The 15,596-nt window shown below is 48.6% G+C and overlaps 1 protein-coding gene across 1 annotated transcript in view; it reads left to right on the forward strand.

Annotated features, from left to right (window-relative positions):
• The window catches only part of SCLY (selenocysteine lyase), an 84,892-nt gene that overhangs the window by 67,631 nt on the left and 1,665 nt on the right, over nt 1–15,596 (forward strand). Inside the window, exons 11-12 of the mRNA XM_040348951.1 lie at nt 11,521–11,620; nt 12,874–12,949. Of these exons, the coding sequence (XP_040204885.1) occupies nt 11,521–11,620; nt 12,874–12,949 (176 nt within the window). The remainder of the gene's footprint in view (nt 1–11,520; nt 11,621–12,873; nt 12,950–15,596) is intronic.

Below are 15,596 nucleotides of genomic sequence, written 5' to 3' on the forward strand. Positions count from 1 at the left end.
TTCTTTCTCCAAACACGGTTAGTGGAATTATGACCAAAAAGTTCTATTTTGGTCTCATCTGACCACATGACTTTCTCCCATGACTCCTCTGGATCATCCAAATGGTCATTGGCAAACTTAAGACGGGCCTTGACATGTGCTGGTTTAAGCAGGGGAACCTTCCGTGCCATGCATAATTTCAAACCATGACGTCTTAGTGTATTACCAACAGTAACCTTGGAAACGGTGGTCCCAGCCTTTTTTCACCAAGCTGCTTGGCAATTTCCCCGTAGCCCTTTCCAGCCTTGTGGAGGTGTACAATTTTGTCTCTAGTGTCTTTGGACAGCTCTTTGGTCTTGGCCATGTTAGTAGTTGGATTCTTACTGATTGTATGGGGTGGACAGGTGTCTTTATGCAGCTAATGACCTCAAACAGGTGCATCTAATTTAGGATAATAAATGGAGTGGAGGTGGACATTTTAAAGGCAGACTAACAGGTCTTTGAGGGTCAGAATTCTAGCTGATAGACAGGTGTTCAAATACTTATTTGCAGCTGTATCATACAAATAAATAGTTAAAAAATCATAAATTGTGATTTCTTGAAAAAAAATGTTTGATTATGTCTCTCACAGTGGACATGTACCTACGATGACAATTTCAGACCCCTCCATGATTTCCAAGTGGGAGAACTTGCAAAATAGCAGGGTGTTCAAATACTTATTTCCTGACTGACTCCATGGCAGCCTACGTGTGGGTTAATCCCGCCTCCTCTCCAATGCTATAGGACCCCATACCCATAAAAGTCAGCTCACCTATCAGTACTGTGTTCCTTTTTTGTCCTCCTCATGGACCTACATCACGTTTGTTCCTGCTGGCGTCCGTTTGGAATATTTCCCGAATTTTTGGCATATCATCCATGCGGTACAGCTCAGGGCTGAGCTACGAGTTGGCCTGTGCATTTCTTTGGCAGTATACACTCCATAGAGAAGAAGGGATCTGCCGCTCCAGCTGAGTGCACTAAGCAATCAGTGTCCTCTCAGAAGCCTGGGTTCAGGCAATGCATGGAAACAAAGCTTGAAAGGAAAAAGGTGAACAACTGCACTTCCAAAAATATATACCCCAGTGATGGAATGGAGGTTGCCACGGTATGCCTGAAGGTGGACGCATCAACGGCTGGCAAGGTCTGAACCTTTTTCACTTCCTCCATGGCAGTCGCCTCTGTGTCTATTTGTTTGTTTGTTTCCCTTTATTTTCTGGTACTCTCCAGTACCTCTGTGTCCCCTCACGGCGCATGGAATGCATTTGCGTTCCAGGGTGCCACGGTACTTCCGGGTCATGGGCGCTGCCGCCGCTCTGCGCATGTGCGGGGCCTCTGTGATAGTGAGGCCTGGCTCTCGTGTTCACGCAGTGGCAGGTGGTCCGGCGACCGCGCAGGTGCCGTTACGCTGTCTTCACGGCGTAGGCGCGAGGTGGAGGGGGCGGTGACGTCACCAGGCCGGGGATTCGAAGGTCTGCCTCCTGTCAGTGCGAGAATTTTCCTCAGACAGTGAGCGGTGGCTTCCCCCAAGCTGAGTCTGCACCAGGATGCACTATATGTTAAACAAAAAAAAAAAAAAAAAGTATATGTATATTTTTGATAATATAAAAAACAAAAAATAATAATAAATAGATGTTTTTTCTTCTGGTTGGCTTCCCTGCTCTGGGTAGCATTTATGGGCCATCCGCAGACTGTATGTATTTTTTGCTGACGTCCTGTCCAGAGGTTATGGACAGGTCACTGCCTTTTTGCAGCCAGCCCTTGCGCACTGGGTAGGTGCATGCAAGGGGAGGGGGCTGAGGTTGCATTCTCAAGGGTTTGAGATTGCGTTTGGTGTCCCCACCCCCCAATCTTTCTTTCGCAGCTCTTTCAAAAGATCGGACCAGCAATTTGTGGTCCAGGTTGTCCGAGACCTTGCCAGACCACAACTTTCTCCATTTATTGTCTAGATCTAGAGGAGATTCGCCGTCTAGACAGAAGAGGAGAAGTCGCATTCCTCCTGCAACTGGAGGTGAAGTCGCATTCCTCCTGCAGCTGGAGAAGTCGCATTCCTCCTGCAGCTGGAGAAGTCGCATTCCTCCTGCAGCTGGAGAAGTCGCATTCCTCCTGCAGCTGGAGAAGTCGCATTCCTCCTGCAACTGGAGAAGTCGCATTCCTCCTGCAACTGGAGAAGTCGCATTCCTCCTGCAACTGGAGAAGTCGCATTCCTCCTGCAACTGGAGAAGTCGCATTCCTCCTGCAACTGGAGAAGTCGCATTCCTCCTGCAACTGGAGAAGTTGCATTCCTCCTGCAACTGGAGAAGTCGCATTCCTCCTGCAACTAGAGGAGACGTTTCATTCCTCCTCCGACGAGAGGAGAAGTCACATTCGTCCTCCGACGAGAGAAGTCGCATTCCTCCTCCGACAGAGGAGAAGTCGCATTCCTCCTGCAACTAGGAGAGGTCGCATTCCTCCTGCATCTAGGAGACGCAGCATTCCTCCTACATCTAGGAGATGCAGCATTCCTCCTGCAACTGGAAGGAGATGTAGCATTCCTCCTGCAACTGGAAGGAGATGTAGCATTCCTCCTGCAACTGGAAGGAGACGTAGCATTCCTCCTCCAACTAGAGGAGACGTGGCATTCCTCCTCCAACTAGAGGAGACGTGGCATTCCTCCTCCAACTAGAGGAGATGTGGCATTCCTCTTCCAACTAGAGGAGACGTGGCATTCCTCCTCCAACTAGAGGAGACGTGGCATTCCTCCTCCAACTAGAGGAGACGTGGCATTCCTCCTCCAACTAGAGGAGACGTGGCATTCCTCCTCCAAATAGAGGAGACGCTCCATTCCTCCTCCATTCACCTTACCCACTGCCGTGACAGTCGCTCTGAACGCAGAGCCTGCTGGGGATATGGGACACGAGTCCCGGAGGGTAAGTCCTTATGTGACCAATGTGATGCCCAGGCGGTTGAGGGAAATAGAGACTGGAAACTATGAAGTATGAAAAGTCTCTGGTGAAATATGTGGTAGATCAATCCCTAAAGAAATGGGATACATCCCACACACGGAGCCAGTCCACCATTCTACATGGCTCCTTGGCTGATGCGGCCCAAAGGATTTGGATCCTTACAGCCCTACGCTGCTTCTCCGGATTCTTCGGTCAGCGAGCTGGAAGGTGATGTAAAGTGTCAGCGGCCTTGATGGCTCTTTGGCTCCCCCACTAGTCAGGATGGTTAAGGAGACCCTTAGGTGGGCGGACCCTTCCACCCCCGGCTAAGCGAAGAGGTTCTTTAAGATTCTTACGGAGTTAAAGGATATCATCGGAGTGGACTATGGTGGACATGAAAACTGCTTCATTAAAAAAAAAAAAACATTTCCAGAGTATACCCCTTCATGACAGAAGAAGTGAAGTCTCTGGGAACACTCCCCCCATAGTTGCAGCATTAATACCAGGGGCGGGCTGGGCCGGGATGCAAAGTGGCACTTTCCTCCCGGGCCGCTCTGATTCCCTGTAAAAAAGGCCGCTGTACTGCCAGCTCTGAACTGCGCATGTCCGGCTGTGCCTGCAATAGATTAGAATAGTCCGTCGGCCGCGGACCCTGCAGTGCAGTACAGATTTGCTCCCGAGTCCCGCGCACGCCGCTCAATGGCTGGAGATCACACCGTTATTGGCTGTCAGTGTCATGTGACCCGTGGTGGGCGGGGCTTCGGATGGTACACAGGGACGGGGCTCTTGGGGAGAAGGCTCAGGCTGCTTGACTCATGTGACAGGCTGCTGTCTGACGGGGCTGGAAGATGGCAACCTGCGGGAGAGACATGTGCTGTGCTGCTGCTGTCGAGAGAGAGAACAACCCCAGAGGAGCTGGTAAGTGTAACCTAACTACTACCACAACCTGCATTCACCCACCCTGCATTCAATGCATTCACCCACCCTGCATTCACCCACCCTGCATTCATCCACCCTGCATTCATCCACCCATCCTGCATTTACCCACCCTGCATTCACCCACCCACCCTGCATTCACCCACCCTGCATTCATCCACCCTGCATTCATCCACCCATCCTGCATTCACCCACCCATCCTGCATTCACCCACCCATCCTGCATTCACCCACCCATCCTGCATTCACCCTGCATTCACCCACCCTGCATTCACCCTGCGTTCACCCACCCTGCATTCACCCACATACACCCACCCTGCATTCACCCACATACACCCACCCTGCATTCACCCACATTCACCCACCCTGCGTACACCCACATTCATCCACATACACCCATCCTGCATTCACCCACCCTGCTTTCAGCCACATGCACTCACCCATCCTCCATTCACCCACATACACCCACCCTCCGTACACCCACATTCGGCCACCCTGCATTCACCCACATTCACCCATCCTGCATTCATCCACATTCACCCATTCTGCATACACCCACCCTTCATACACCCACCCTGCATTCACCCACCCTGCATTCAACCACATTCACCCACCCTGCTTTTAGCCACATGCACTCACCCATCCTGCATTCACCCACATACACCCACCCTTCATTTACCCACCCTGCGTACACTCACATTCACCCATCCTGCATTCATCCACATACACCCACATTCACCCACCCTGCATTCACCCACATTCACCCACCCTGCATACACCCACATTCACCCACCCTGCTTTCAGCCACATGCACTCACCCATCCTCCATTCACCCACCCTGCACTCGTCCACCCTGCATTCGCCCACCCTGCATTCACCCACCCTGCATTCACCCACATACACCCACCCTGCGTTTACCCACCCTGCATTCACCCACCCTGCGTACACCCACCCTGCATTCACCCACCCTGCATTCACCCACCCTGCTTTTAGCCACATGCACTCACCCACCCTGCATTCACCCACATACACCCACCCTGCATTCACCCACATTCACCCACCCTGCGTACACCCACATTCATCCACATACACCCATCCTGCATTCACCCACCCTGCTTTCAGCCACATGCACTCACCCATCCTCCATTCACCCACATACACCCACCCTCCGTACACCCTGCATTCACCCACATTCACCCATCCTGCATTCATCCACATTCACCCATTCTGCATACACCCACCCTTCATACACCCACCCTGCATTCACCCACCCTGCATTCAACCACATTCACCCACCCTGCTTTTAGCCACATGCACTCACCCATCCTGCATTCACCCACATACACCCACCCTTCATTTACCCACCCTGCGTACACTCACATTCACCCATCCTGCATTCATCCACATACACCCACATTCACCCACCCTGCATTCACCCACATTCACCCACCCTGCATACACCCACATTCACCCACCCTGCTTTCAGCCACATGCACTCACCCATCCTCCATTCACCCACCCTGCACTCGTCCACCCTGCATTCGCCCACCCTGCATTCACCCACCCTGCATTCACCCACATACACCCACCCTGCGTTTACCCACCCTGCATTCACCCACCCTGCGTACACCCACCCTGCATTCACCCACCCTGCATTCACCCACCCTGCTTTTAGCCACATGCACTCACCCACCCTGCATTCACCCACATACACCCACCCTGCATTCACCCACCTTCACCCACCCTGCGTACACCCACATTCATCCACATACACCCATCCTGCATTCACCCACCCTGCTTTCAGCCACATGCACTCACCCATCCTCCATTCACCCACATACACCCACCCTCCGTACACCCTGCATTCACCCACATTCACCCATCCTGCATTCATCCACATTCACCCATTCTGCATACACCCACCCTTCATACACCCACCCTGCATTCACCCACCCTGCATTCAACCACATTCACCCACCCTGCTTTTAGCCACATGCACTCACCCATCCTGCATTCACCCACATACACCCACCCTTCATTTACCCACCCTGCGTACACTCACATTCACCCATCCTGCATTCATCCACATACACCCACATTCACCCACCCTACATTCACCCACCCTGCATACACCCACATTCACCCACCCTGCTTTCAGCCACATGCACTCACCCATCCTCCATTCACCCACCCTGCACTCGTCCACCCTGCATTCGCCCACCCTGCATTCACCCACCCTGCATTCACCCACATACACCCACCCTGCGTTTACCCACCCTGCGTTTACCCACCCTGCGTACACCCACCCTGCATTCACCCACCCTGCATTCACCCACCCTGCTTTTAGCCACATGCACTCACCCATCCTGCATTCACCCTCATACACCCACCCTTCATTCACCCACCCTGCGTACACCCACATTCACCCATCCTGCATTCATCCACATACACCCACCCTGCATACACCCACATTCACCCACCCTGCGTACACCCACCCTGCATTCACGCACATTCACCCACCCTGCGTACACCCACATTCATCCACATACACCCATCCTGCATTCACCCACCCTGCTTTCAGCCACATGCACTCACCCATCCTCCATTCACCCACATACACCCACCCTCCGTACACCCACATTCGGCCACCCTGCATTCACCCACATTCACCCATCCTGCATTCATCCACATTCACCCATTCTGCATACACCCACCCTTCATACACCCACCCTTCATTCACCCATCCTGCATTCAACCACATTCACCCACGTACACCCACCCTGCGTACACCCACATTCACCCATCCTGCATTCACCCACATTCACCCATCCTGCATTAATCCACATACACCCACCCTGCATACACCCACATTCACCCACCCTGCACTCACCCACCCTGCGTACACCCACCCTGCATTCACCCATCCTGCATTCACCCACATTCACCCATCCTGCATTCACCCACATTCACCCACCCTGCATTCACCCATCCTGCATTCACCCACATACACCCATCCTGCAATCACCCACATTCACCCACCCTGCATTCACCCACATTTACCCATCCCACATTCACCCACCCTGCATTCACCCATCCTGCATTCACCCACATACACCCACCCTGCATTCACCCACATACACCCATCCTGCATACACCCACATACACCCATCCTGCATTCACCCACATACACCCATCCTGCATTCACCCACATACACCCACCCTGCATTCACCCACATACACCCACCCTGCATTCACCCATCCTGCATTCACCCATCCTGCATTCACCCACATACACCCTGCATTGGTCACCATCATCACACCTCTCTCTATTACCCTTCAGGCCAATGTACACTGCATTATATGTCACCATTAAGGATGAGCTCCAGTGTGTTCGCACAGCCCACGTGCAGAGTCCGCCAGGAAGTTGGCACCGCGCTGCGCTAATCACAGGCAGGGAGACATTATCCCGATGCTCGGCTGCAGAGATCGGGAAATGTCTCCCTGCCTGTGATTAGCGCAGCGCGGTGCCAACTTCCTGGTGGGCTCTGCACGTGGAGTGTGTGAACACACCGGAGTTCATCCCTAGTCACCATACCCTGTGTGTACTCCTCATACCCTGCACATATCCATTACACCTGCTCAACTACAGACGACTAATGCACAGCTATCCACTCCCTGCAGAGCCCTGACACCACCCATCTAGGGTTGCCACCTCATCCCCTTAAACCCGAACACATGTTAATTACACAGGTTCCGAGTCTAATTTGATGCAGATAAGGCACCAAGTGAGTTTAATTACCACCTTAATCAGCCACAGAACCTGTGTAATTCATGTGTGTTTGGGTTTAAAGGCATGAGGTGTCAACCCTACACCCAACGCTCCCCATTATACCCTATTATACTCTGCATATACCAATCACACCCCACACTACCAACACCTCTCACCACAGATCCCACCCTACTATACTCTGCATACACCATTCACATAAGAACTCTTGCACCTCTCACTACCCATCACACTTCACACCTTCTTACAGCTATGACCCCCCATCACACCCTGTCCTACCTTGTATACACCCATCACACACTGCATTATACACTGTGTACTCCCCTCTTTTATTGTCACCACCCTTTACAGCCTGGTTGCAACCATCACCATGCAACCTACCCCTCCCCTAAATATACAACAGTCAAACCCTTCATACACCTGCTCATCCTCCAATGTAAAAAAAAAAAAAACATTTGGTACATATTCCCTCATGCAATCCATCATTTGATCGTCTTTTTTTTTTTGCTTTAAAAAATGAAAAAATACCAAAAATTTTATTTTTTATTTTTTTTGTAAATAAGTAATTTTTCTCCTTCACTGATGAGGCGGCACTGATTAGTTGGCACTGATGTGGAGGCACTAATATGCCGCACAGATAGGTGGCACTGATGGTGGGCAAGCACTGAAAGGCAGCACTGATTGGTGTCTCCGATGGGCACAGAATGGCATCACTTGCTGGGCACTGTTGGGGCTGCACTGATGATCAGTGCCCTTTTTCACCTGTACGGGTCTCCCCTGCGAAGAGGTGCCACTGATCGGTTCTCCTCTCCTCACACTCTGTCAGTGTGAGGCAAGGAGAGGCGATAAACGACACTTGTGATCCATGATTGGACACAGCGGATCACATGGATAAATGAATGGTGAGCTGATTCGGTGGTTCAATGGGCCACTTGAACCACCAATGGGCCACTTGACTGGACTTGCCCCCCAGGCCGAAGGCTGCCAGCCCTCCCCTGATTAATACGGTTGGCTAAATGGGTTACCATTCTTTTAGAAGATCCTGCGTCCTTCAGGACGGGCTGGAGAGAAGAATAAGCCAAGACCCAAGAATCTATGGGATGGCTGTTGACCTGACCTGGCGCTAACAGCTATGGCTAAGGCTTTGGAAACCTGGACAGAGAACATATGTCTCCATACTCAAGCCTCGGTCACGGCTAGTGGGCCTTATACTTACGTCTTCCCCAAGGTTAGGCGTCTGTTTGATCGGAAGAGTTTCTAGTATGGAAGGTTCTGAACGCTCGGGAGAAGCTCACCCTTAAAGGCCTGGCTGGAACTTCTGGCACATCTGTGTGGACTTAAATCGTTGAAGTCGCAGGGAGCAGCGGTACATGTCCCAAGGGACGGAAATTCCCAGGGGGTATACCCCCCCCCCCTCTCTCGTAGCACAAGAGAAAAGGTTTATGGCGACCAGTGACAGTCTTAGCTTACCTAAACAAGTATATGTAGTATGAAGGGTCAAATGTAGACCTCGTCTGGCTATTCTTAATCGTCTTAAAATACTTACCTCCATGTTCTGGTGGCGAAGGAGTTTCTCAAATACCTCCGGTTGCAAGTTGGACGATAACATCTACATTTCATCTTCCTTCCTTTTGGGCTGTCAACCCCACCCAAGTCTTCTCTAGAATTCATCTGGCCATAGTGGCTCTCATCAGAACGTACGTCCTTTCACTACTTCAACCTCCTGTTGCTGTCCCAAGACAAAGGGTAGCTGCTGGTTCACAGGGAGAAGGTAGTCTCCACCTTGGCCAGCTGTGGATGGCTCCTAGATCAGTGAAAGAGCCACCTAGAACTAGTCCAGCGCCCGCTGTACTTTGGAGCCCAGCTTTGTTTTTTCTATAGTGGAAGGCACCATCCCACTCCCAGTGGGGAAGATCTCGTTTTTTCCAGAGGAGAATTTAATTTCTCTTCATGGCTGAAGACCTCATGGTATCAAAAATGATCGCCCCAATGGGCTTCACGATCCCTATGGTCAAGTGGTCCCTGCAGACGTACGCCCTTCTTTCCAGCTAGGTTGTCGACAGCAACGGAAACCAAGGGGCAACAGTCAACCTATTTCACGTATCGAGGATGAGGGGCAACCTCTTCTGGTGGCTTCAGTTCTAAACCGGCGTAATTGCCCCATCTCATGGGTCATGGTCACGACTTATGCCAGCAGTTCCGGTTTGAGAGCCCTCTGCAGAATGGATCCTGCTCCAAGACAAATTGGCTATGCTTCTTCTCATCCCGGGCTAGATCGTTCTGGAGCCTCAGGCAGCTTAGGGTGCCCTTCAGTCCTTCTCCCGTCTCCATAAGGGGGAGTCAGTTTCATTAAGAATGGTCGACACCACAGCGATCTCCTATATGAAGAGTTTTAGGGAGCACTCGGGGGGAGGTCAAGCCCATTCTGTCTTGGGACCAGAAGAACCTGTCCAGCATTTCAGCGGCTTGCATCCCCGGAGCCCAGATTGTCCAAGCGGACTTCCTAACGCGTATTTGGTTAAACACCAACAAGTGGTCTATTCATGTGCAGACATTCAAGTGGATCCTGTACCTGGGAAGTCAATTCCGAAGTGGATCTATTCTCTTCACTGACAACTTCAAGCTTAAGAGGGATTTCACTCAGGGCCGTACAGTTAAGGCCTCCGGTATGGATGTCCTGACAAATCGATTGGGTTCCAAAAGGGCATACGCCTTCTGACCACTCGCATTCATCCTCACGTTCCTAAAAAGACCTCATGCGGAAGCGATCTAAGTGATGGTAGTAGCTCCTTATTGGCCGCACAAGCTTTGATTTTATTTTCCCTCCTGAGCTAGCTCAGCTTTTGGGATCAGGTGCCTCATCCTCTCAGGCTGGATTCTTTTTTCCTCGAGGGTCAGTTCTGCACCCCTGTCCGGTTTGGGTGCGCTTTAAGTTTGTTTTTTCATTCTCATGAGCTCTAAGGAAATGGGCATGAATTAGGTATTTAGGGAGGCTGAGCCTCTGTCAAGAATGATTGCGGCCTGAATCGTTCAGTCCATCCAACAAGCTTGTAGAGTCGAGGGCTTGGCTCCTCCGGAGCCAGTGAAGGCACTTTCCACCAGGAGTATGGTGGTTTAATGGGCAGCAGTCCAGCACATTGCTCCAGATGTTATCTGTGAAACGGCCCTATGGCCTCCATTAAGACCTTATGTCACTTTTGTAGTGAGCCTGCTTCGCTATCTTCTGTGATTTTGTATTTGTAAATCCTGTTGGTTGACTGGTCAAATTTAATTTTTTTTCTGTTCATCATACCCACCCGTGTGGTTTGGCTAGTTATTTCCCACACGTAGGCTGCCATGGAGTCAGTCAGGAAAAGGGAAAATTTATTATCAATACTTACCGTAATTTTCCTTTCCTGATGGACTCCATGGCAGACGGAGTTCCCACCCTAAAGGTTAATAAGGGGTCCAAGAGTCGGCTAGTTACGGAACACAGTACTGATAGGTGAGCTGACTTTTATGGGTATGGGGTCCTATAGCATTGGAGAGGAGGCGGGGTTAACCCACACGTAGGCTGCCATGGAGTCCATCAGGAAAGGAAAATTACGGTAAGTATTGATAATAAATTTTCCCTTTTTCCTCACTGTATATAGCCATTGGTAACAAATCAGAACAGAGGAACCTCATGCAAAAATTCTTTGCATGCAAATAGTGTTTCCTGTGTGGAAGTAAACTCGGGACCTTAGCATTGCAAGGCAGGGGTGGTAGCCACCTATCTATATCCACCTACTGATATTCTAACATATTTATATTTTTGTTTTTTACAGTTTATGAATTCCCTAGCATTAGACTTTACGTTCTTATGTAAATATATTTCTAGGCTGTATTTGGTGACAGGATCCGATTTAACTCTCACTTCCCTGGTACAAAACGCCTTCCTAACACATGCAACGTGTCACTGCTGAAGCCTTCTGTCCTAGGTAAATATTTTTGTATCTTTTGTTCATTCATTATCGTTATTATGCACAGTTGTGCACTGCATAGACTAGAAAATGTTACACTTGAAGCAATTTTATTGGTCTTTTTCTTTAAACAAATGCTAGTCATTTTAGGCTTATTATTTATAACCCATACGGAGAAGTGTAATTTTGTATGACAATCCTTTAGATTGTAGTCACACTTTCTCTTTGTCATTGATTATAATCACAGTGTTGCATGTCACTGGAGAAGTGGGAAGATTAACTATTCTGCCTAGCAACAACACTTTGAAGGCATCTAAAAAAAAAAAAAAAAATGTTGTAAAGGACTAATGGCATTTTTTTTAAAACTACTGATGTAATGTTATATTTATGGGTGGAACTCCACTTTTATACAGTAAAAAAATTAAACCTCCAGAGGTGATCAAATGCCGCCAAAAGAAAGCTCTATTTGTGGGGAAAAAAATGTGTTTGTGTACAACGTTGCATGACCGCGCAATTGTCAGTTAAATCAACACAGTGCGGTATCGCAAAAAATGGCCTGGTCATTAAGGGGGTAAATCCTTCCGGGGCTGAAGTGGTTGAAGGGTAAGTTCAACTTTACAGAAAAATCTGTAAGGTGAACTTACACAGGACCTCCTCCTCACCTCCCAGTCCCGCTAACCTGGAGCGCGCCGATCACCTACTAGGATACATTGGGTTGCAGCCTCACAGGTCCGGGGCTTAGAAAATCCCCTGCAGCTTAATTCCCAAAATGTACCTCATAAGTAGGTAAGTTTTGGAGCATTCTAATTGGTCGGCGCCGTCATGTGGGTGGTGCCGTCACGTGGGTGGCGCCGACCAATCAGAACCTGCATTGCCCGTCCTGTCACCACAGACGAAGAGGAGAGAAAGCCGTAGGATTTTAAATCCCCCGGACCGGTACTGCAGCTATACGATCTGTCAGTGTGGGGGATTGCCGGACTCCAGATTAGCGGGACTGGGTGCAATGGGAAGGGGGTCCAGTGTAAGTTCACCTTACAGATTTTCTGTAAAGGTGAACTTACACTTTAAGCACTCCACACTAGAAAAGCAATAATTTCATGGGCATTTATCAAACGTTTATGAAGCTTTTTCCGTAAACACATCATAAATGCTGTAGGAGCGTTAATGAGAATTGCTTCATCCTTTATAATCGACATACATGTGAACAAGCCTTTGGCGTGGACAGTTCTTCTATTTGTGTGACCCAGTTCTTTATCGTATTTTTCTTGCAGGATGTGAATGGCTGGCCCATTGTCATACTCTTCAGGCAAGTGTTGGAGCAGCTTGTCACTCAGACCGGGGAGACAGGTAAAGAGGAATTCTGTTAGTGTATATAAGCCAAAACTTTTTTTTTTTTAGTTTTGGATAGCATTGGGGAGGGTTAAAACCCAGGTTATTTTTTTTTAAATCAAATAGACATTTATTGAGAGAACAACAGATATACAGAAAATCACACAGTACAGTACATACATTTGTGTACACTCAGGCAAAGTACACCTTCTAAGCAAGGACACTTAATCTCGTACAGCAGCCACCCCGGTAGTGTAATTCTGACAATGCATCAAAGAGGGTATATCGCACATACCCCTGGACTAAAATAGAAATATACAGTAGTTGTAACCAAACCACGGTAGAATAACAAAAACTTTTGAACACAGGAAACCCACCCCAGAGCAAAAGATCTCCATGAGGGGGGATCAGCCCGGGTGCCATTTTCCCTCCCACACCCATGACTAGCAGACAGTCCATAATCAGATCAACCGGGGCCAGACCCGGAACCTCCAACCAGCGTGCCCCAATTTTTTTTGACATTTTTTCACACTCCCTCTATGTAGATATATGTACTTCTCTAATCTAAAAGTGTCCCCCATGTGATTCCACCATTCCCTCACTGTGGGGGATTCCTCCGACTTCCAGTGCAGCAGAATACGTTTCCTAGCCTGGAAAAGAGCTCTTGCTATCCCCAGCCTAACGGGATCCTCCTCTGGGATATTGTCAATAATTCCCAGCAAGCACAGTTTAGGGTGTGCGGCTAGCTGCACCTAAAATAAACAGTTAATCGTACCCAAGACCCTGCCAGGCTATTTAATTGCCATCTGTTTGCTGTTGGGGACATTTCTCTTCACTTTCTGTCCGAGAGATTTAACAGGAGGTTACAGTAAATCTTCCAAAGTGTGGAGAATTCCCTCCTTAAGCCATGCATGCATCATAAAATCGACCACTTCAGCAGGGATTAGCTGACATTTGATCCATGTATGGGTACTGTGGTTGAACAGAAGTCAATATGTCGATCAACTTCTGTTCAACCAGCCTGTTGGAAAATGTCCCTTTAATCTGCACTGCAGGCTATAGTCTGCAGCTCTGATAAGTGTATTCTGACAGCAGAGAAGCCACCCTACTGTCAGAATACAATGACACTATGGGGAGGATTCCCCCATCCCTCTGGTTGAACATAAAAAAAAACTACTTATCTATGGCTTGCTTTGGACAGAGAAACCTATTGTAATCTTAGACATAGATTTCTCTATTAGAAAATTGCCCCTTATTTGGGGACAATTCATAAATGTTTAATTTCCCCTCATTTTCTTTCTCTTTGACAACAGTCACTAATACGAATAGAGTGGTTAACCACCTCAGTGGGGATACAGACCACATGAAACAGTTTACAGAGAGTCTAAGAGCCGGTTCAAACTGGGGCGACCTGCGATCCGACTTCATGTCGCCTCAAGTCGTCCCAAGTCACGCTGTAGAGAAAAACAATGGAAGTGAATGGGAGTGGTGTTAATACACACGACTCAAGGCGATCCTACTTCAGAAAAGGTTCCTGTACTACTTCAATCCGACTTGTAGGCGATTTGTACCCATTGATTTCAATGGAAATCACCTCAGAAGTCAGATCACTGTCTTAACTGAAGCGACTTTCCAGGAAGATAACATACATTTCTCAGGCAAACCTCTCCTGCCCCCCTCCCTCCCCCTCCCAGAGCTGATTGTTGTTTTATTGGCCACTGGAAAGTCTCCTGTCCTGGAGACGACTTCAAGTCGTGTTGTAAATCTCCCCAGATCGCCCTGTGGTTCATGTTCAAGTCGTGTAGGAGTTGCCTCTGAAAGTCGCGCTGGAAGTCGTGTCGCCCTAGTGTGAACCGACTCTAACTCTGACCCAAGCTATACAAAACAAAAAACGATCTTCCTAGAGATATGTTTTAAGTGCTATTTATTTCTAAACTGTAACATTACCTCAGTGTATTGTCAGAAAGTTGAAAACCATTTTTGGGAAAAATGATGTGTTTATGGGCTTCCATAATCTCTATCTCATAACAAGGGTGGAAGAATTGAACCTGTGTGTGACATGGTATAGCTGAGCTAGTCTAAACCAAGAAAAAGGGAAAAGAAAAGCTATTCGGCCATAGTGCAAAATGAGTTTCTCTTGCTTTGACCCATTTAGGCTCTCCTGTCAGCATGATAAACATTTTTCAGTTCGTCAGATGCTGGACTGTTTGAGTCTGTCCCTATGCAAGAAATACATCCAGTGCTGGCCACACACACACGGACATTTCAACCACTTTTAATTTACAAAAACAACCTAATGGATCGAGGCAACCTACCAACATCATTTGAACATCAAAAGAAGCTGTTGGTGGTGTGCTTTATTGATTAGTTTGGGCATTTTGTAGTTAAAATTGGCTTTGCCAGTAAAAAGCAATAGTCTGTATTTAAAGTGGAACTAAACCTTATGCTTTATAGCCAAGAAGGCTGCCATCTTGGCCTCTGTTTGATTGGTAGCTACCATGGTGCTGCACATGTTATCAGTTATGACACCAACCATTTAATGGTTTGACACTTTGTACAAGAAAATGTAACAGCATAACCGACATGCTGGGAACGTAACTGGTTTTTGAAACTGTTAAATCAATGGGTTTAGTTCTGCTTTAAACAATAAAAATAGCTAATTTTA

This window comes from Rana temporaria, chromosome 4, assembly GCF_905171775.1.
Source record: "Rana temporaria chromosome 4, aRanTem1.1, whole genome shotgun sequence".
NCBI lineage: Eukaryota > Metazoa > Chordata > Amphibia > Anura > Ranidae > Rana > Rana temporaria.